Source organism: Rattus norvegicus, chromosome 12 (assembly GCF_021556685.1).
Source record: "Rattus norvegicus strain SHRSP/BbbUtx chromosome 12, alternate assembly SHRSP_T2T, whole genome shotgun sequence".
NCBI classification, from domain to species: Eukaryota; Metazoa; Chordata; class Mammalia; order Rodentia; family Muridae; genus Rattus; species Rattus norvegicus.
Window position 1 is genome coordinate 33,935,703 of NC_141545.1, and position 18,939 is coordinate 33,954,641.

An 18,939-nucleotide genomic window follows, 5' to 3' on the forward strand; every position below is an offset into this window, starting at 1 on the left:
ATTTGGGTCCCAGAATCTGAGTCACAAGCTGGACATTCCCTAAATATGCCTAGGACCCCAGTGCAGAGAGAAGTGGAGACAGGCCTGCTGCATCCAGCCTAGCTCAGATGCAAACCCCATGTTCAGGAGGGACTCTGCCTTAGAGTGAGAAGGATGGAGGAGGGCACCGGATGCCCTGTTCCGGACGCTGTATGTGAGCACATAAGCAAGCGCATGTGCATGTATGTGCACCCATGTAAATTCAGGGGCTCATGAAGCCTCACCTACTAGACAAGGAGCCACTGGTAACCAAAGCCTGCTAGAGAAGGAAGAGTCAAGTGTTGTTTTCGTTTGTGTTGGGTTTGGTTTTATTTGTTTTTGTTTATGGAGACAGGGTTTCTTTGTGTAACCCTGGCTGTCCTGGAACTTACTCTGTAGACCAGAGATCCACCTGCCTCTGCCTCCTGAGTACTGGGATTAAAGTTGGACACCACTACAGCCATCTGAATCAGTTTGTTTTTTTTTTTTTTTTCGGAGCTGGGGACCGAACCCAGGGCCTTGCGCTTGCTAGGCAAGCGCTCTACCACTGAGCTAAATCCCCAACCCCCAGTTTGTTTTTTATAATTTTTTATTTAGTTAATATTTTGAAGATTAAAAATGATCTCAAGGGGCTGGGGATTTAGCTCAGTGGTAGAGCGCTTACCTAGGAAGCGCAAGGCCCTGGGTTCGGTCCCCAGCTCCGAAAAAAAAAAAAAAAAAAAAGAACCAAAAAAAAAAAAAATGATCTCAAATATGAGTGTTTTGCCTGCATGTGTATGCATGTATACCATGTGTGTGCCTGGTGCCTAAAAGGATTCAAAAGAGGGTAGCAGATCCCGGGAACTAGAATTATGGATGGTTGCGAGTACCATGTGGGTGTCAGGAACCCATCCGTGTCCTCTGCAAGTGGTTTTTACTACAAGCCATCCCTCTGGTCAGCTGTCTGCAGGCTGGCTCCAGTGGGAGCTGTTTGGGTGTTACTGGATGGGGCACAGTCAGGTGCATGTAGGGAGCACTAACTGAACTCACTAGAGTGGGAATAAAAAAGATGTCATACAGTCGGGAGGACCTCGGGGCCTGGGTAGAGTGGGAAGGGGGAGATGATAAAACACACTGTACCCTTGGGCTAGAGAGACGGCTCAGAGGTTGAGAGCACTGACTGTTCTTCCAGAGGTCCTGAGTTCAATTCCCAGCAACCACATGGTGGCTCACAACCATCTGTAATGAGATCTGGTGCCCTTTTCTGACATGCAGAACACTGTGTATATAATAAACAAATCTTGAAAACAAACAAACAAAAAAACACCACTGTACCCATATGGCAGCTTACAACTGTCTGTAACTCATCTCTGGGAAGCTGATACCGTCTCCTGACCTCCAAGGGCACCAGACACATGGTACACAGACATACATGAAGACAAAACACCCATATACAAAAAAAAAAAAAAAAGAAGTAAAATTTTTCCTAATTAAAAAAAATTTTTTTGTATCTGTTGTAAGAGGTTAGTATTTAAAAGTATGGGCTGGGCTGTGTGGCAGTGCACACCTTTAATCACATCACTAGGAGGCAGAGGCAGGCAGATCTCTGAGTTCGAAACCAGCCTGGTCTACAGAGTGAGTTCTGGGACAGCCAGGGCTACACAGAGAAAGTCTGACTTAACAAACAAACAAACAAACAAAACCAAGTGTATGACAAATTAAGAAAAGAACACCTAGAACCTAGCTGGGGCTGAGCCAGGAAACTGCTTTAAGTTTGTGGCTAGCCTGGTCTATTCTGTGAGTTCCACACCAGGCTGGTCCAAGGTGTAGACTTTGCCTCAGTAGTAATATAACCCAAAACTGAGTTTATTTTCTTCCCCATCACCAACACTTACTGAGCACTTCACAGTGTATTTGCTTACTATTTTTGGATCTAGTCTCATGCAGCTGAGAATGACATGAGATTTACTATGCAGCTGAGGCTAGCTTCGAACTCTTGATCTTTCTGACTTTGCCTCCACAGTGCTCACACTCAGGTATGTGCCACCATGTCCTACTCCAGTTGGTTTTAAGGTATCCTTCCAAAATGCAGACAAGCATGCATTATACATGTGCAAATATGACTAGTTTTTATTGCATAAAATGCTTTCTACATGTGAATCTAAGAATTATTCGCAGACTAAATATAGAGCAGAAAAACCCAGCAAACTTTTCTCTTCTCCCTTAAGGCTCAAGGGTATTAAGAGTTAATAGGGACACATTTCTTTCCATAGGCTGCTTGAGGTCATTTGCCTAAGTCATCTCATTAGAGCCTCAAAACAGCACCAAGGTAGGTCTTGGGTAGGTAGGACAGGCTCGGAAGTTTCCAAGAACAAACAACATGCAAAATGTTTCTACTAATCGGGGACTTCTCCCAAACCTACATCTCCGGCTGAACCTGTGAGCCTGGCTTTGAAATCTTGTTTAAGTGTCAGGTTTAGCTGACAAACGCTGATATGATATGCCCAGTCCTGGGCACAGGATGCATGATACGTTGTCATCCAGTCTCTCTCACTGTCTAAGCCAAATATGGAGAGAGCTATGCCAACAGCTGCCAGTGATCCAGTGATTGAATCCAGGAAAGGCCTGGGTTCTTACTGACAGACACAGACACACATACACACACAGACACATGCAGACACAGAAACATACATACGTACACACACAGACATATTCCCCACATAGACACATACACAGAGACAGAGAAACACACACACACACACACACACAGGTTGGAGGCAGGGTTCCTACTTTCTATCAAATACTGGACTTGAGACTTAAGCATTGTAGGCTCTGTTGCTATCAAGTTCTACCAGATGCTAAGTCAGTTCAATCTCCCCGGGAAAAGCCAGAATGACCACAGATCCCAAAGCGGACACAGAGCTCAGGAGAATGAATCACCGGCTTGGACTCAAGAGAGACTCCAGTGGAGAATCTGTAGCTCCGTGCTGGAGGCCAAGCAGGACAGATGGACAAGGCAGGTGATAATCTTAGTGAGAGAGAACAACATGTACAAGGACACACAGAGTTGTGGAAACGGACAGCACGCTTCTGTACGGCGGGCAGCTCGACAAGGCGGGCGAACAGAGTGGGAAGGTGTGGGGGATGGTAACAGGCCAGCGTCGGCAGGGGCTTGGGCGTGGAGGCTACACTGAGGCAGTTATACCTGAATAGGGCAAAATGTCAACTGATTCAAAACCAGCAGGAAAAGCAGCCTGAAGTACTGAGCCAGCCCCGAGGGCAGGGAGTGCAGTTCCTGGACTCTCTCCTGCCAGGAGTAACCCAACCTTTTTTTGAAGGAAGCCTTAAAACAAAACAAAACAAACAAAACCCCCAAACCAAACACTCAGTGAGGGGAGGTGGTTTACTCCTTTAATCCCAGCAATCAAGAGGCAGAGGCAAGGGCTGGGGATTTAGCTCAGTGGTAGAGCGCAAGGCCCTGGGTTCGGTCCCCAGCTCCGGAAAAAGAAAAAAAAAAAAAAAAAAAAGAAGGGAGAGGCTGGTGATCTCTGAGTTTGAGGCCAGACTGGTCTATGTTGTGAGTTCCATGGCCAGGGCAACACAGAAAAAAACCCAGTTTTGAAAAAGAAACAAACCACCCAGCAGATGGGAAAAAGGAGGTCTACTGTTCAGAAGTTGGATAGAGAGATGGCGGGGAAACAATACTTTCTAAAGACACCCCTGGGGCTGGGTGGGTGGGATGTAGCTTAATGGCTTAGTATGAGTGAGACCCTGGGCTCCATTCTCAGTACTAGAGAAAAAGTCTGGCTGTTGGAGGCTAGTTTGACCTACATATCAAGTTCCTGGCCAGCCAGGGTTAAACCGTGAAGCCCTGCCTCAAAACAGAACACGAACCCAACTGCAGCAAAACAATAGAAAACACACTCCCCGACCCCAGATAAAAACAACCCCCAAACCGGGAGGTGGAAACAGACACAGGTAAGAGACAGCAGTAAGGTTTAGTCAGAGCAAACAGAGGAAGGGAAAGAGATTTAACATTCAGACACGGCAGCAGGAGCACAGCAGGCCTAACCCACTCATCTGACCCCCAAATATTTGTTAACTGCACCATGATGTGTATCAGAGGTTGGACTAGCTGTGGGAGGGCACACAGAGGACAAACCCAGTCCTGACCCCAAGAGCTGAGCTTGCAGTCGAGAGCAGGGGAACACAAGCATCCTGAGATAAGCTCTCGGACAGAGGCCTGGCTGGAACGCTGCAGTGGCTTGGGGTGGAGGAGGCAGGCTCTCGGGTGGCCGGTGTAGATCAGAGGTTCTCCACCTTCCTAACGCTGCGACCCTTTAATACAGTTCCTCAGGTTGTGGAGATCCCCCAACCAGAAAATGATTCTCACCTGCTACTTCATAAAGGTAATTTTGCTGTTAAGAGTCATAATGTCAATGTCTGATATGCAAACCAAAGGGGTCTGGACTCAGGTTGAGAACCACTGAAGAGAGGACGAGGAAACATCTGTCAGTTGGATATCCATGGGGACAGAGCGTTTTAAGAGCTAGTAACGGCAAAGCCAGGAGTAAAGACTGCAGTGAGGAAGCAGGGGAGGGGAGCAGGTGGGGGGGGGGGGGAAGGGCGGCAGATCTATCCTTGAGATGTCGCATATTAAACAATTCTCTCATAAACCTAACCCCTGCACAGCTGCTACAGAGACCCTGCTGCCCAGTTTTCGCTTTGAAAAGCTTCAAACACGGAGAGGTTGAAATAATGTACGCACTCCACGTAGATCAAAAAAAAAAAAAATTTGACTTGTTACGTAAGTTAAGAAAAAAACTTTCGTACGTTTGGAAATTGTATAGACACACAGAACTTTAACACTTCAGCGCACGCCGCACGTGGTGGCTCAGACCTTTAATCCCAGCACTTAGGAGGTAGACTCAGGCAGAGCTCCGAGTTTAAGGCCAGCCTGGTCTACACTGACAGTTCCAGGCTGGCCAGGGCAATGGATGAGACCTTGTCTCAATCAGTAAGTAGATGAATATCTTTAACATATATCTCTAGAAAACAAAGATAAACCCACTATGCTATCATCACGTCTAAGAAACACAACTTTTAAAATATCTATCTACTTCCACATTCTATTAACTGTTTGCATTGTCGTCTAAATGGTTTTTCTTGGGAGGGATGTTGGAGAAAGGAAGGAGTAGGATACAGTCTGTATGGTGAGGTTAAGACGAGTGTGTGTGTGTGTGTGTGTGTGTGTGTGTCTGTGTGTGGTGTGCGTGCACGCGTACAAGTGAGTCTCTTTATGTAGCCCAGGCTAGCCCCCAACTCACAACCCTTATACCTCACTTTCCCAAGTACTGTCTATAGCCAAGTTTTTAAAGATTTATTTTCATTTTCAGTTATGTGTATATGCACGGGGGAGGGGAGTACGAGTATGTGATTGTGGTGCTAAGATACAAACTCAGGTGCACGCCCTTAACTGTGAGCCTCCTCTCCTGCCCGCACAGGTTGGTTAACGAGATTTTTATAATGGAAAAATGGCCCCTTAGAATTTTTTTTTTTTTTAAATCTGTCTCCTTCAATGATGGGATCAAGTTCAGTCTTCAGAGGAATCCAGAAAAGTGCTGCTGATGGTTAAGGGTGATGAGAACAGAGACACTTGGAAACAAAAAATGGCCGATCTGACAACCAAATTAGAAGGCAGGGAGAGCGGCAGATAGGCTTGGAGAAGGCCTGATTCCTGGCCTGGACCATGGGAGACGGCCCATTACTGGGAGGAGAGCAACCAGGTTTTATGGGAGGAACATGAATTAAATCCTTTGTACCTTAAAACCCTTTCCAGGCGACTGTCTAGTAAATAGCTGAGAACTCTGGGTTTAACACGATCTACAGCCAATAGGATGGCCTCGAGCAGTGGCTCTCACCCTTCCTAATGCTGGGACCCTTTAACGCAGCTCCTCACGCTGTGGTGATTCCCAACCTAACAGTTACTACACTGCCACTTCAGAACTGTAATTTTGCTACTGTCAGGATTTGTAATGTAAAGAGCTGATATGCAGGATATCTGATATGTGACCTGCAGGGGGGGTCTCGAACCACAGTTTAAGAATCACTGTACTAGAATACGCAAGTCTGAGGAGCCTACAAGGACCTCCTGATTCCTTTCTGAAAGTCATGTTGCAAGGTCACCCCGACATCCCCATAGGCAAATCTGTTTTTTTTTTTTTTCTTTCTGTCATCTTACTTAACCTTTTAGCCAGGATCAGGCACAGCTGACTAGTCCAATAAATATCCCCTCTCTGACGCCTGTCGCACACACAATGATGGCTCTGGCTGCTCTTTGCCTGGCTTCCTTTGCGGCTCCTTCTCTATTCAACAGCCTGTAAATGTTGGCACGTACTAGGGCTTGTTTCTCAGCTTCCTCACTAGCCCCATCCTCTCCTTAAAACAATTTCATCCCTCACTGTGGCTTTAAAACAAAACAAAACAAACAAAAACAAGCCAGGAGGTGGTGGTATACGCCTTTAATCCCAGCACTAGGGAAGCAGAGGCAGGCTTGACAGCCTGATATATAGATCGAGTTCTAGCACAACTAGGGTTACTGTGTCTCAAATCCCCATCCCCCGAAAAGACAAAACAAAAAACAAAAAAACAAAAAACCCTAACCCTCCCAAAAAAAAAAACAAAAACAAAAACAAAAAACCAAAACAAAAAACCAAACCAACCAAAAACCCACAGAATAACAATAAACCATCACCACCAAAAAAACTCAGTGAAAACACAGAATAATGAAATCCAGGTATCTATCAACATTCTTATATGCTAATTACCATCAGTTGCCTATAGCCCAGATATTTGGATTTTCTATTTGAACAGCCTACACCTCAGACTTTACAAGGTTCTAAACTACTCTGGACCCCTTTTTCTTCCTCCTCTTTGAACAGCTCCCAGAGAGGATTGGCAGAAAGGGAGAGAGGAGGGTGAGAGTGTCTTCAAGCACTCACAGGGTAGAGAGCATTTGGCTCCAAGTATGGGTACCTGGCAGGTCCAAATCTCTAGTTTACCAGCTTTACCACTTTGAGCATCAGGTCTTGAGCAAGCACCTTGAGTTTCAGCTGCCTGTTTCCCAAGGAACAAAATGCAAACTTTAGGGGCTCAGAGTGCTTGCTAAGTAACAACAGATAGGGAAGTTGTCTGTTCACTTCATTTGGAAACCATATTACAGGTGATTTAAATAATTTGCATCTACAAGTTGCATGGGTCCTGAAACAAAAGCGACCACACACACTTTTCCCCCAGAGATGTGTCTCTTGTCTCTATGTCTGCGTGAGATGCATACCTCACTATTTAAGATTGCCACTAAATTAGACGAGTCATATTATAAGGTGCCCCCATTGTACTGGAGAGATGGCTCAGTGATTAAGACCACTTGCTCCTTTCCAAGAGGACCAGAGTTCCAGTACCAGAACCCATGTGGTAGCTCACAACTATTTCTGTAACAGTAGTTCCAGAGGACCAGATACTTTCTTCTGATCCTTGTAGGCCCCCAGGCATGCATGTGGTACACATACATATATGCAGGTAAAAACACTCATACAAACAAATCTTAAGAAAAGTTCCAGGGCTGTTGAGATGGCTTAAGGGGTAAAGAAACTGGCTTCTAAGTTTGATGAACTACAATTTCCCAGACCCACTTGGTGGGAGAAAGTCAATTACAAACACACGTGTGCATGCACGCAGAGATTTAAAAAAAACAAAAAAAACAAAAAAACAACAAAAAAAAAGGCAACATTTCAGTTAGCCAAGGCTGGCCTCGGTAGTGCACACCTGAAACTACAGTACTTCCGAGTCTGAAGCAGAAGGTTTGCAGAAAGTTCGAGGCCAGCCTGGATATATGTAGCAAGACCTTGTCTCAAATAAATAAATAAATAAATAAACAAATAAATAAACAAATAAATAAATAGGGGCTGGAGAGATGGCTCAGGGGTTAAGAACACTTGCTGCTCTAGCAGAGGATTCCATTCCCAACCCCGACATGGCGGCTCCCAACAGGCTGTAACTCCGGTAGTGGGGATCCAAAACCTTCTGGCTGCCCCAGGCACATATGTAATAGACGTCCAGGTAGGCAAACACTTATATACATAAAAAAATATATATAAATCCTGAAAACCGTTTAGAGATGAAAAACAATACAAAGGAAGGCAAGAAGGGAAAACAAATCTGGAAATTCGGATGGCCTTTCGTTACTTAATAAACGTGGGGATGTCAAGGTGACAGGTGGACACAACCGAACAGACTCCACCGAGGTTAGGAGAAGAAAAAGTTTCAACTGCGAACTCCGCCACCGTCGGTTACTTTTTTTTTTTTTTTTAAATCCACTCCGCTTTCAAATTTAAGGGCTGTCTCGAGTGGGGACCTCGGGGTGCAGCTTCCCCGGGGGGAACCCGCCATTCTTTCGCGACCTGGGGCGAGGCATCGCTACTGCGGGGGGCGCAGCGCGCGGAGGCTGCGGGCGGACATGGCCCGCGATCCCGGGCGTCCCCGGCAAGGGCGGCGCCGGCAGGACCGTGACCTTGAGCCCCAAGGGGCCCGGGGAAGGCGCTGCAGCCACGCCAACCCTCAGTCGCCTGGGACTCGGAGGCCGGCCCCCGGCGTCCCCTCCCCGCCCCGGGGACCCCGCGCCCTTCGCCCCACGGCGGCCCCTCCCCGGCCGGGCCCCGGAAAGGGCGGCGCTGCTCACCGGAGCCCGGGCAGGAAGCTGCCGGGGGCGGCTGGCCGCAGCAGGCCTCCTCGCGCGAGCAGCACCCGCGCCGCCATCTTGCTCCGGAGCCTGAAGCTCCTACCGCCTCGGTGTCGCTGACGCCGCCGCTGCCGCGACCCCTCCCCCGGCCGGGCCGACCAGGCTGGGGCGGGGCGGGGCAGGGCGCTAGGCCGCTGTAGTGCAGGGGCGCGGCCGCTAGGGGGAGCAGCGTGCAGCCGCGGGGCTGCCGCCAGGGGGCGCCCCAAGTAGTTGCTGAAGATAAGCTTAGATCTGCGAGGGGAGCTCAGTGTCCCAAGATGGGTGTGAGAAAGGAACCTGGTTGGCGCTGGATTGTCCACGGGGAGATCCACGAGAAAGGAATAGAACTGTGCATGGGAGAATCCAGAGCCTGATTTTATGGTTGAAGGTCCCCACAAAATGACGAACGTGTTAAAGTGTAGCAGCACCAGGAAAGCCGAGAACCTCTGGTCTAGGGGAAAATGTACTCTGTGAGGATAATAAAAGAACTACGGATACAAGCATGAAACTTCAGCAAGACAAGAGTAGGCAGAAACAGAGCTAGATCCCGAGGAAGCAGAGAAATGGGGAGCAAGTAGCAAAGGTCAAGAGACAGATTGGTGGCTGCCTGTGAGTTTCTGGTAAGAAGGGGGATGGGAGGTGATTCTCTACCACCTGTAATCTTGAAGTTCAAGAGGTGTGGTTTTCTTTATCTTTTTAAAATTTCTCTTCCTAGTCTATGCGCATCACTAGTGTTTTGCCTGCACCTATGTCTGTGTGAGGGTGTGGGACCCCTGGAACTGGAGTTGCAGACAGTTGTGAACTGCCGTGAACTTCCCAAGTTAGCTGAGACAGGGTCTTTATGTGGAGCCCAATCCAGCCTCACAGCGATGGTTAACCACTCCTGAGGGGGAATGGAACCTGGGAGAATGGAGCCTAAAAGTGAGGTGGACTAAAGTCTCAAGCAATAGCCTTTATTCAGAGCATCGGACAAGTTATACTCCGAGGGTTTAGAAGAATCTCAAGAGTTAAGTGTACAAACACAAGGGCAAAGTGTACAAACACTCTTGGGTCCTGTTCTTGGGTCCTCTAGTTTTACCCTCCTGGATCTTGAGGTTACTTGCATGAGCCGTCATACTCAGTTCGTTTATTAACAGGATCATTATTCATCCAGGATAGCCTCAAACTCTCAGTTCTCCTGCCCCCACCACTTCAGTGCTGGGGTCATAGGTATACATTACTGCACTTGACTCAACTTTGTATGTTAAGAGTTTCAACTCTCTTGCATTTACGCATTTCTTTGATGACTCTGCTTTTGTGCTATTTAGCATTAGACCTCCCTTTTTTCTGCATCCCCACCTCACCCCCATTGCCATTTTGCTCTGGATTTTCATCAGTTCTTTAGTCCTGTGCTCTCCTCCTTTCCCAATGTACTTAGGGCCTGGTATATGCTAGGCATGTGCTCTACCAATGAGCTGTGTATCTTCAATCTATTTGTGAAATAGGTCCTACCAAGTTGCCTTGTCTTGTCATATATATATATATATATATATATATATATATATATATATATATATATATACATATATACATATATATATATGTACCTGTACATGTGCAGGCCAGAAGAGGGCACCAGATCTCATTACAGGTGGTTGTGACCCACCATGTGGTTGCTGGGAATTGAACTCATGACCTCTGGAAGAGCAATCAGTGCTCTTAACCACTGAGCCATCTCTCCAGCCTGCCTTGGCTTGTCTTAAACTTGCTGTTCCCTGCCTCAGCCTACTGAGTGCTGTATTAAAAGTGTATATCAGTACACACGTGGCTTTAGGCCCTAAACCTGTGAGTTGAAACTCCATTGTAGTCCAGTGACCTTTTCAAGATAGGGTTTCTCTGTGTAGTCCAGGTTATCTTGGAACTCATACTGTACACAGGCTGGCCTCGAACTCACAGAGATACACCTGCCTGTCTCTGTCTCCCAAGTGTAGGGAATAAAGGCAGATGCCATCACCTCCCCTCCAATGACCTTTTCAAAGAGGTCTCTGAAGATGACCTTCGAAGATGAAGATGGGTTTAGGAACTGAGACAGTACTCCTCTATCCTCTTCAGCAGGTCTGCCCGTAGGCAGTCACACCCCCACACTCTTATCTAGAACTGTATTGAAGGGTCACAGCATTAGGAAGATTGAGAATCACTATGTAGCCTTGGCTGGCCTGGAACTCAACAATGTAGGCCAGGCTGGCTCCTGCCTGAGTGCTGAGATTAAAGCTGGGCACTATGATATTTCTCATTGCAAGAGTCTCCCTGAAGCCTAATTTTAAGAAATGAAATTTACAAATTACATTTCTTTATTTGTGCATGTATGTGGGCACTTGGACCATGTCAACAAGCATACGAAGGCCTGAGAAAGAATTCCGGGAGTTGGTTCTTTCCTTTTACCTTGTGGATGCTAGGAACTCAGACCCGCTCGGGTTGTCAGGCTTGGTAACAAGGTTGTTAGCTTACAGGTGAGCACCATGAGGGTGTTCTTCCTGTAGTCTCATGCTTGCTGGCCAAGCACTCTACCACTGAGCTCTATCTCGAGCCCAAGAGACTGTAATGAAAACAACACATGTGTATCAATCGGTCAAGTATCTTAGAGATGCTTGACCACCCAGCAGTACTTCCTGCCCTGTCTATAAGTTTTTATGGTATTTTATGTTATTACAAGCTGCCCCTGGGACAGACCCCAACCCAAGAGAGACATATAAGAAACTACTTAGAATAAGACTTCCATTTGAGTAGTGGTCTAGTGAAGTTCAAGTTCCCAAGACCTCTCTGGGAACTGACATCCTACTTGGCAGAAAGAGACATGTCCGTGGATAACTGACATACTGGTTGGCAATTTTTTTTTTTTTTTTTTTTTTTGAGCTGGGGACTGAACCCAGGTCCTTGCACTTGCTAGGCAAGCGCTCTACCACTGGGCTAAATCCCCAACCCCGGTTGGCAAGTTTAGACATGAATGTTAGGCAAGCCCCATCCTGAGAGACAAGTTAGGACATGAATGTTAGACAAGTCCCCTGCCACAGTTGAATACCGCAACCAACGGGAGCAGGCTAAGTGTACAACAAAGGCATGTTCCTAAGGAAATCCACATCCCTGATTGGTAGAGTAACTTGGCGTGGATACTGGGCTTAAAAACCCTGTAGGATCATACCTTGGGGTCATGATTCAGTTCCCAAATCTGGATGGTGGCCCTGGTCAATTGGGTCTGGGGCACACACGCTCAATAAACTCTCCCCATCTGACTAAGAGCAGTGTTTGTGTGGTTGGTGAGGTGATTCCTGAACCCAACAGTTCCTAACCACGGGGCCATCTCTCCAGCTTCACTAGCTAGGTTATTTTTCTCTGCTTGAACTGCACTCTCCATACCCATCTGTGATGGTTTGCATATGCTTGGCCCACGGAGTGGCACTATTAGAAAGTGTGGCCTTGTTGGAGGAGGTGTGTCACTGTGGGGGTGGGCTTGGAGACCTTCCTCCTAGCTGCCTGAGGATGCTCAGTCCATTCCTGGCTTCCTTCGGGTGAAGATGTACAACTCAGCTCCTCCTGCACCATGCCTGCCTGGACACTGCCATGCTCCTGCCTTGATGATAATGGACTGAACCTCTGAACCTCAATTAAATGTTGTCCTTTATAGAACTCATGTTGGTTATGGTGTCTGTTCACAGCAATAAAATCCTAATCTATCTCTCTCTCTCTCTCTCTCTCTCTCTCTCTCCCCCTCTCCCTCTCTTCAGGAAGAAGATAGTCTTCTTCTGGTCTCTTGCTGTTTACCCTCCATGCGTCCTGTCTGTCATAAGGGCACCTAAGCGTCCTCTCCACTCTGGGAGTCTGATGATCCATGAGTGCCTGGGCTCATCACTGATACCTTCTTCTAAACTAGGCCCTGTGGCAAACACCTACTAACCCCAGCTACCTGGAGCTTGAGATAGGACGACATAAATCTGAGGCTCACCTGGGCTTTACACTGAGACAAAAGTTCAAAACAACAAAAAACCAAAGAGACACGTATACAACATACATATTAGCTCAAGTTGAAATATACCCCAGGTCTCCTTTTAAGAGTCAGAAAACTGAAATACACAGGTCGAAGTTTCTGCAGTAAAAATCTTCATAGAATGTAAAACGCTTCCTCTTAGGAGTTGGTGAAATCAGAGGGGAAAAAAATTAAACTTACTAGCCAGTAGTGGTGACACATACCTTTAGTCCCAGCACTTGAGAGGCAGAGGCAGGCAGACCTCTGTGATTTGGAGGCCAGCCTGGTCTACAGAGCAAGTTCTAGGACAGCCAAGTCTACAAAGAGAAACTCTGTGTCCAAAAACACCCCACATTTAATTTACTTTGAATATGAACTATTAAAACTCAGTGGCAGCAGGATGGCCCAGTGGGTGGAGGTGCTAGCTGTCGTCTGAGTGTGACACCTGGAAACCGTGTAAGAGTGAAAGGAGAGAGCTGACCCCACAAAACTGTCCTCTGGCTGACGGAGGTGTGCGGTGGCGCACATGTACCCACGCAGGCATTGTGGACACACACGATATATTTTGAAAAATTCAGCTATCGAAACTAAGTTTAGCCTTTTCTGTTATTATCAAAAGGTTTTCTTCTTTTAAAATAAAGGTGCAAAGTCCAAGATTTCTTTGAGTGATGGCAAACAAAACAATACATATATGATCTAGGACAGTGAGCTTACGGAATGACGCAGCACGCTTAGGCATACAGAGTACTCGGAAGGTAACTTCAGGGCAGAGAATCTGAAAAAGGATGCGAACCTTTATGGAACGCTAAGCTCTTTACTCTGTTGAATACTTCTAATGTCACAGGAGAAACAGTATGAAAAGCCACTGAGCAAACAGACAGACATCCATCCTCTGGCTCCCTCTTCCCCAGGTTCAGGAGGACTTGAGCTCTTCTCAAGATTCGCAGGGGGGAGTGGCTTCTGAACTGAGGGGGCTCTCCAGGTAGGCGGTTCCTGCACAGGGCTTTCCTGTGACGGGGTCGATAACTCGGCCCACTTTGAAGATGATCTCTGCCAGTTCGTGTTTCACGTGCTTTGCTCGTGGGACGGGCAGAGCTCTGAGGAGCACGATGTCCCCGACGCTGCACTGCTGAAGGGCGTCATGAGCAAAGTAGGTTTTCCGCTTATTAAAGTACTGTGGAGAGAAGGAGAGGCGCAGATCGGTAACTCCCATCTGCGATGTGTGGTGCAAAAAGAACACCAAAAACAACTCCCAGCAAGCTGCCCCTCTCCTGATTCCTCTACCCAGCGACAGCTTTGGTTCTTCTCCCCTGGGTCTGCCCTGCCCACCCCATTCCCGATGCTGCCACTGTAGTTTAGGTCCTTATGGTTTCTACTCCACAGTTTTGCAAAAATCCCCTTCCTCACTCCTTACGCTGGTCCATATGGACTGCCTATAGTGCTGAGAATAGCGATGCATACCAACGGCAGAGGCAGGAGGATCTCTGTGGGTTCAAAGCCAGTCTAGTCTACATATGGAGTTGTAGGACGGCCAGGGCTACACAGAGTGACCCTGTCCCCAAACAAAGCAGAGCACCAAAGCACAGTGGATCCTTTCCAGTCTGTCTCCAACTGTCCTGGATTCCTTAAACTGGAATACCAACTCCCGGCCTCAATGTGTGGAACCACTCGCTTTGTCTGCAGGAGGCTATGCCCTATCACAGCTGGAAGAACCACGACAATGGATTCACCCGACCCAGGAATAGAATTGTACTGGAGGGTCAGCTCAAACGTCTCTTTACTGGGATGGAGTGTCTTGTCCTGTTCCCGTACTGTTCTGCCCAGCTAGTCGATACAGGAAATATCGGAATGAACTTGTGTGTTCCCGAAAGCCTATGAACCAGGTTACACCTACAGGTCAGCAGTGGGTGACGCAGATTGCCACAGATGTTCAACTTATCTTTTACCGACAGGGAAATGCTTTTCCGCTCAGACCCTAAAGCAATGGTTCCCCAACCTCCCCAACACTGCGATCCTTTAATACAGCTCATGTTGTGGTGATCCCCAGTCACATTATTTCTGTTGCTACCTCGTAGCCGTAATTTTGCTAGTTATGAATCATAATGTAAGTATCTGATATGTGACTCCCAAAGGGATTGAGACCCACAGGCTGAGAACCATAGCAGTAGCACGTTGATGACCCATCGATGGCACTTTAAAGCAAGTGTGAATCCTCACCTTTAGTAAGTAGGGATCCAAAACAAGTCTGGTCGCTCTTACTTTAGCAGTTTTTACCATTGCTGTACCAATCACCTTCCCCACAACCCATTTGGCGTGGACGGCTGAACGGACTATTGACATTATGTGTCTGTGAGCGCCTAAAATGGAAACAAACAAAAAAAACCCCTTAAAGCTTAGTACTGTTAAGACACAGTCTTGCCCCCTTTCCCGCTATCCATTAACAAACCAATGGCTCGGTTTCTTTTTTCTTAAGTTTACCTTTCTCCACTGTAGCCCAGGCTTGCGTTAAACTGGGAGAGCCTTCTACATTAGCCTCCCATGAGCTGGGCTGGAGAGACAGATGCCTAAGCAGCTAAGCATTGGTTGCTCTTCCAGAGGACCTGGGTTCAGTTTTCAGCACCCTTATGGTGGCTCGAAACCTTTGCAGCACCAGTTCCAGGGGATCCTCTGAAATTACACACAGGCTGGTACCACAACACCCCATTTAAACCAGCATTCTGGTGGTTAGGGCTTACCAAGAGAATTTCGTTAGGAGCAATGCCCGTGTCCAGCAGTCATTTTTCTACTTTTCTGAAACAGCCTGGTTAAAGATGCTTACAGGACTTATCTTTATAATGTTTACAAAGTAGAAAATGAATTTAACCTTCAGATTCCCTATACAGAAAGTTAGGAATAACATGGCCTGAGTAAAGGTGTTTTGAGGAACTATTAGTGTGCAAGCACACAATTAAACTGGTCACACTGGCGTCCCTCTCTCCAAATGAGGAAGGATACAGCGGGAAAATAAACAGTTAAGGGTCCCGCCTCAGTGCGGCTCTAACCTAATCATCCGGAAAATTCCCCTGCTACCGATCACAGATGCTCTACAGACCAAAGCTCTTCTACCTACAGGTGCCTACTAGATCACTACAAGTCACCTTATTTACCCTTTACCCACTATTCTTTATTCTGTAACCATTTAGAAACACCTCGTCCGTGTCACTTGGTGTCCTTTCTTGGAACTGGTTCCCAATTAGGGAGTATTATAATAAACGATGCTGTTTGAAGCGCTCAACTCCCGAGTCTGCGAGGTTTATTTCTTGTCGTTAGCAGGGCACGTTCTCGAGGTCACAGCATTTATTGCAGTTCTCTGTCTCAATTATAGCCAATACAGCCCGCTACCACACACACAAGAGCTCACTGCAAGACCTCGGCCGGTCAGCCAGCTTCCTGTACCGGAACAACGAGACTTTGACTCGGAGCCGCTTTGGGAATCATTTGCTACCGAAACCACCAGGGAGAGTAACAGGAGACGTAGCACTGCCGAACCCAATACCCAGATCCATAGCCCTCGCTCACCTCCAAAACCTACAACTCGGACCAAGGCCGGAGGAGCCTGGGCGCAGCATGATGACGCACATGGTGCGCTAGCCCCACCCCTCCCTTTTCCCAGGCGCCAGTCCTGCCAGTCTTGGGCGGGGCTAAAGATAAGACCCCGCCCAATCTATTTGAAACCGCACCTTGGGCGGAAGTCCTGGGGTTAAGTGTGTCCCGCTTAGAACTTTTTCCATAGGCACTGCTGGAGATGCGCAGGAGGAGCCTACCTTTTCCTATTTAATTTTGTTTCTTGCTCCTTTGATTTCCCAGGAATAGCCTGAACATGTTTTCAAATCAAAGGACCTTGTATTTGTCACAGAAACTCCTTTTCTTATTTTTAACAGTCTCACATTGTACATTTGGCTTGCCTCTGCCTTTCCAGTGTTGGATTACAGACTTGATTTACAATAATTTCTAATGTCTTGTTGCGTAGTGTAATATTTGCATACGTCAAAGTAGCAGATACAGGTGCTTCTGAATATTTTTAAGGCAAAGATGTGGTAAGCGTATGGATATGCCAGCTACCCTGACGTTGCTGTCTGTGTGCGCTGCAATATCACACTGTATCTCATAAATATGTATAATATGCAGGTCAAAAAATGTTAATATTAAAGGTGGACGCGGTAATACAGAAATACAGCCAGATGGCCAAGGGCTTTTCTTTCATGCACCGTGTTCTGGAAACGATCCCCAGTATTAAAATAAGAACAATAAAACAAAACATCAATCTGTCCAGCCCATTTTTTTTTTTTTTGGTTCTTTTTTTTTTTTTTCGGAGCTGGGGACCGAACCCAGCCATTTTTTTTTTTAGCAAACATTTATGGAACATACATTATAAGGATCTATGTTAAGTATTGTAGGGAAAAGATTAATAAAAGGGAGCCTCGCCCACAAAACCACAAACCAGGTATGAAATAGGTAGTAGAAAAGTGTAAATACAGAGAACATTTCTTTACACACACACACACACACACACACCACACACACACACACCCTTTGCCACCACCTGGAGGTTATTGTTTTTTCCTGGTTAAAGCTGAACTGGAGTTCCTCTCCAAAGGATGGTGGCAAGGCAGTTTCCATAAGAGCAGTCCCCAGTTCCCAGTTGACCTCAAATTGCTCTGCTTGGGTCTCCAAAGAAAGATACATTGAATTCCCCGGGCAAATTAGTCCATGGGATTTATAAGAGTTTCCAATTCATCAGTGCAAAGGCTGTGAGAAGAGAGGGATGTTCTATTTAGCTTTTCCAATTAAGGAAATGTGTGTGTGTGTGTGTGTGTGTGTGTGTGTGTGTGTGTGTGTGTGTGTGTGTGTGTGTGTGAAGGTTTAACTACGTATCCTGCACTGCCCTCAAACGCTCAGCGATCTTACTATCTCCACCTCCTGAGTGCCTGGCTTAGTCAACTATTTTAAAATGTAAAGTGTATTTTTATTCTGCTAGAGAGCAGAACGAATTTTAATTAGTATAGCAAACTATTAAGTTCCATAAATATTTATTAGTCTAGGCTAAAAATCTTATGTCCTTTAAAAAAGTATTAAGACTAAATATAGGAAAAACTTTAAATAAAGCACAAAATGACTAACATTTGGGAATTATTACTCTGTTTATTCTATTTTATCTAACTGGCTATATTACAGTGTCACCTTGTTTAATCAATATCCATACAATTAAACAGTATTATGGAATACATTTAAAGGTTAGTAATTATATGTTAATGCCACTTTACATTGTTATGGTTTTTTCCCCAATTATTCTGTTTTTGTTTGAAAAACAGGGTCTTAAGTACTCCATATTGGCCTTGAAGTCCATCTATAGTGGAGGGTTTTCTTAAATTCCTAGTCCTCTCTCCCCACCATGTGCTAGTGTTACAAAGAAAACACTACCAACAGCATTCCCGAGTGCATGTTATCTTTGTAAATATAATAATGTTCACTATTTATAAGACCGCCTGTGAATATTATAAACTACTAAATTTAGTTACAAATTCGATTTCACTGGTAGATAAGCATTCTTTACGCCAGGAATCATTTGATCGTGAATGAAAAGACTGAATTTGAAAACTTCTCATCTCTGTAAGTTCATGTTTCCCCCCGCTGAGTTACATGCCACTAAGGATAGGACTTCAATTTGAGGTTTTCCTCGCGTCTATAGTCACACGATTTCTCACGGCTGTGGAGTTTCCCATGTTGGTTAAGGTGAGCGCTCTGGCTGAAGGCTTTCTCACATTCACAGTGTTTCTCTCTGAGAATACAATTCGTAAGAAGAGGAGGCCGACTGAAGATTTCCCCACACTCGGTGTATTCACGGGGTCCGCTCTCTTACGTAGTTTCCACAAGACACAAATCTGAATGCCGTCCGCTGCTCTTTCCTTGTGTGTTATGGCGGAGAGGTTTCTTTATGGGAGGGGTTCCGTGGTGCACAAGGTTTGAGTTCAGGTTATAGTTTTCCTCAAAGTTATCACACCCCAGGCTTCTCTGTGCAATTTTTCGGTGGGTGAAAGATGCTTGTTCCAAATGCTTCTCCTGCTTTGCTTCGTTCAGTTCTAACTGCCAATCAAACTCCCAGAGTCCTTCTAAGATGGAGGACCAG

The 18,939-nt window shown here is 46.3% G+C and overlaps 2 protein-coding genes across 12 annotated transcripts in view; both read right to left on the minus strand.

Moving 5' to 3' along the window:
- Positions 1-8,851, minus strand: part of Nipsnap2 (nipsnap homolog 2) — a 38,372-nt gene extending 29,521 nt beyond the window's left edge. For 2 of the 3 annotated variants that reach the window (NR_172102.1, NM_001394370.2), the window contains 1 exon segment: positions 8,735-8,851. Coding sequence is in view for 2 of the 3 variants with exons in the window: in NM_001394370.2 (NP_001381299.1) it covers positions 8,735-8,811 (77 nt within the window). In the remaining variant the exon portion in view is untranslated. 3 annotated transcript variants of the gene reach the window in all.
- A 4,465-nt stretch (positions 8,852-13,316) lies between these two features.
- Mrps17 (mitochondrial ribosomal protein S17) lies at positions 13,317-16,384 on the minus strand. Of its 9 annotated transcripts, none has more exons than XM_087578019.1 (4): positions 16,332-16,384; positions 15,252-15,440; positions 14,991-15,130; positions 13,317-13,947 (listed from the first exon to the last, which is right to left on the minus strand). In XM_087578019.1, the coding sequence occupies exons 3-4, from the start codon at positions 15,111-15,113 to the stop codon at positions 13,708-13,710; spliced, it is 363 nt and encodes a 120-aa protein (XP_087434145.1). In that variant the 5' UTR covers positions 15,114-15,130; positions 15,252-15,440; positions 16,332-16,384; the 3' UTR covers positions 13,317-13,707.
- Positions 16,385-18,939: the final 2,555 nt, after the last annotated feature.

Bases quoted from the DNA above. Each gene is read 5' to 3' on its own strand.
- Mrps17 (XM_087578016.1), bottom strand. From the start codon at position 15,113: ATGTCAATAGTCCGTTCAGCCGTCCACGCCAAATGGGTTGTGGGGAAG. The intron at 13,948-14,990 runs GTGAGGATTCAC...TTCTCTCCACAG, and splicing joins TGGATCCCTACTTACTAAAG to TACTTTAATAAGCGGAAAAC.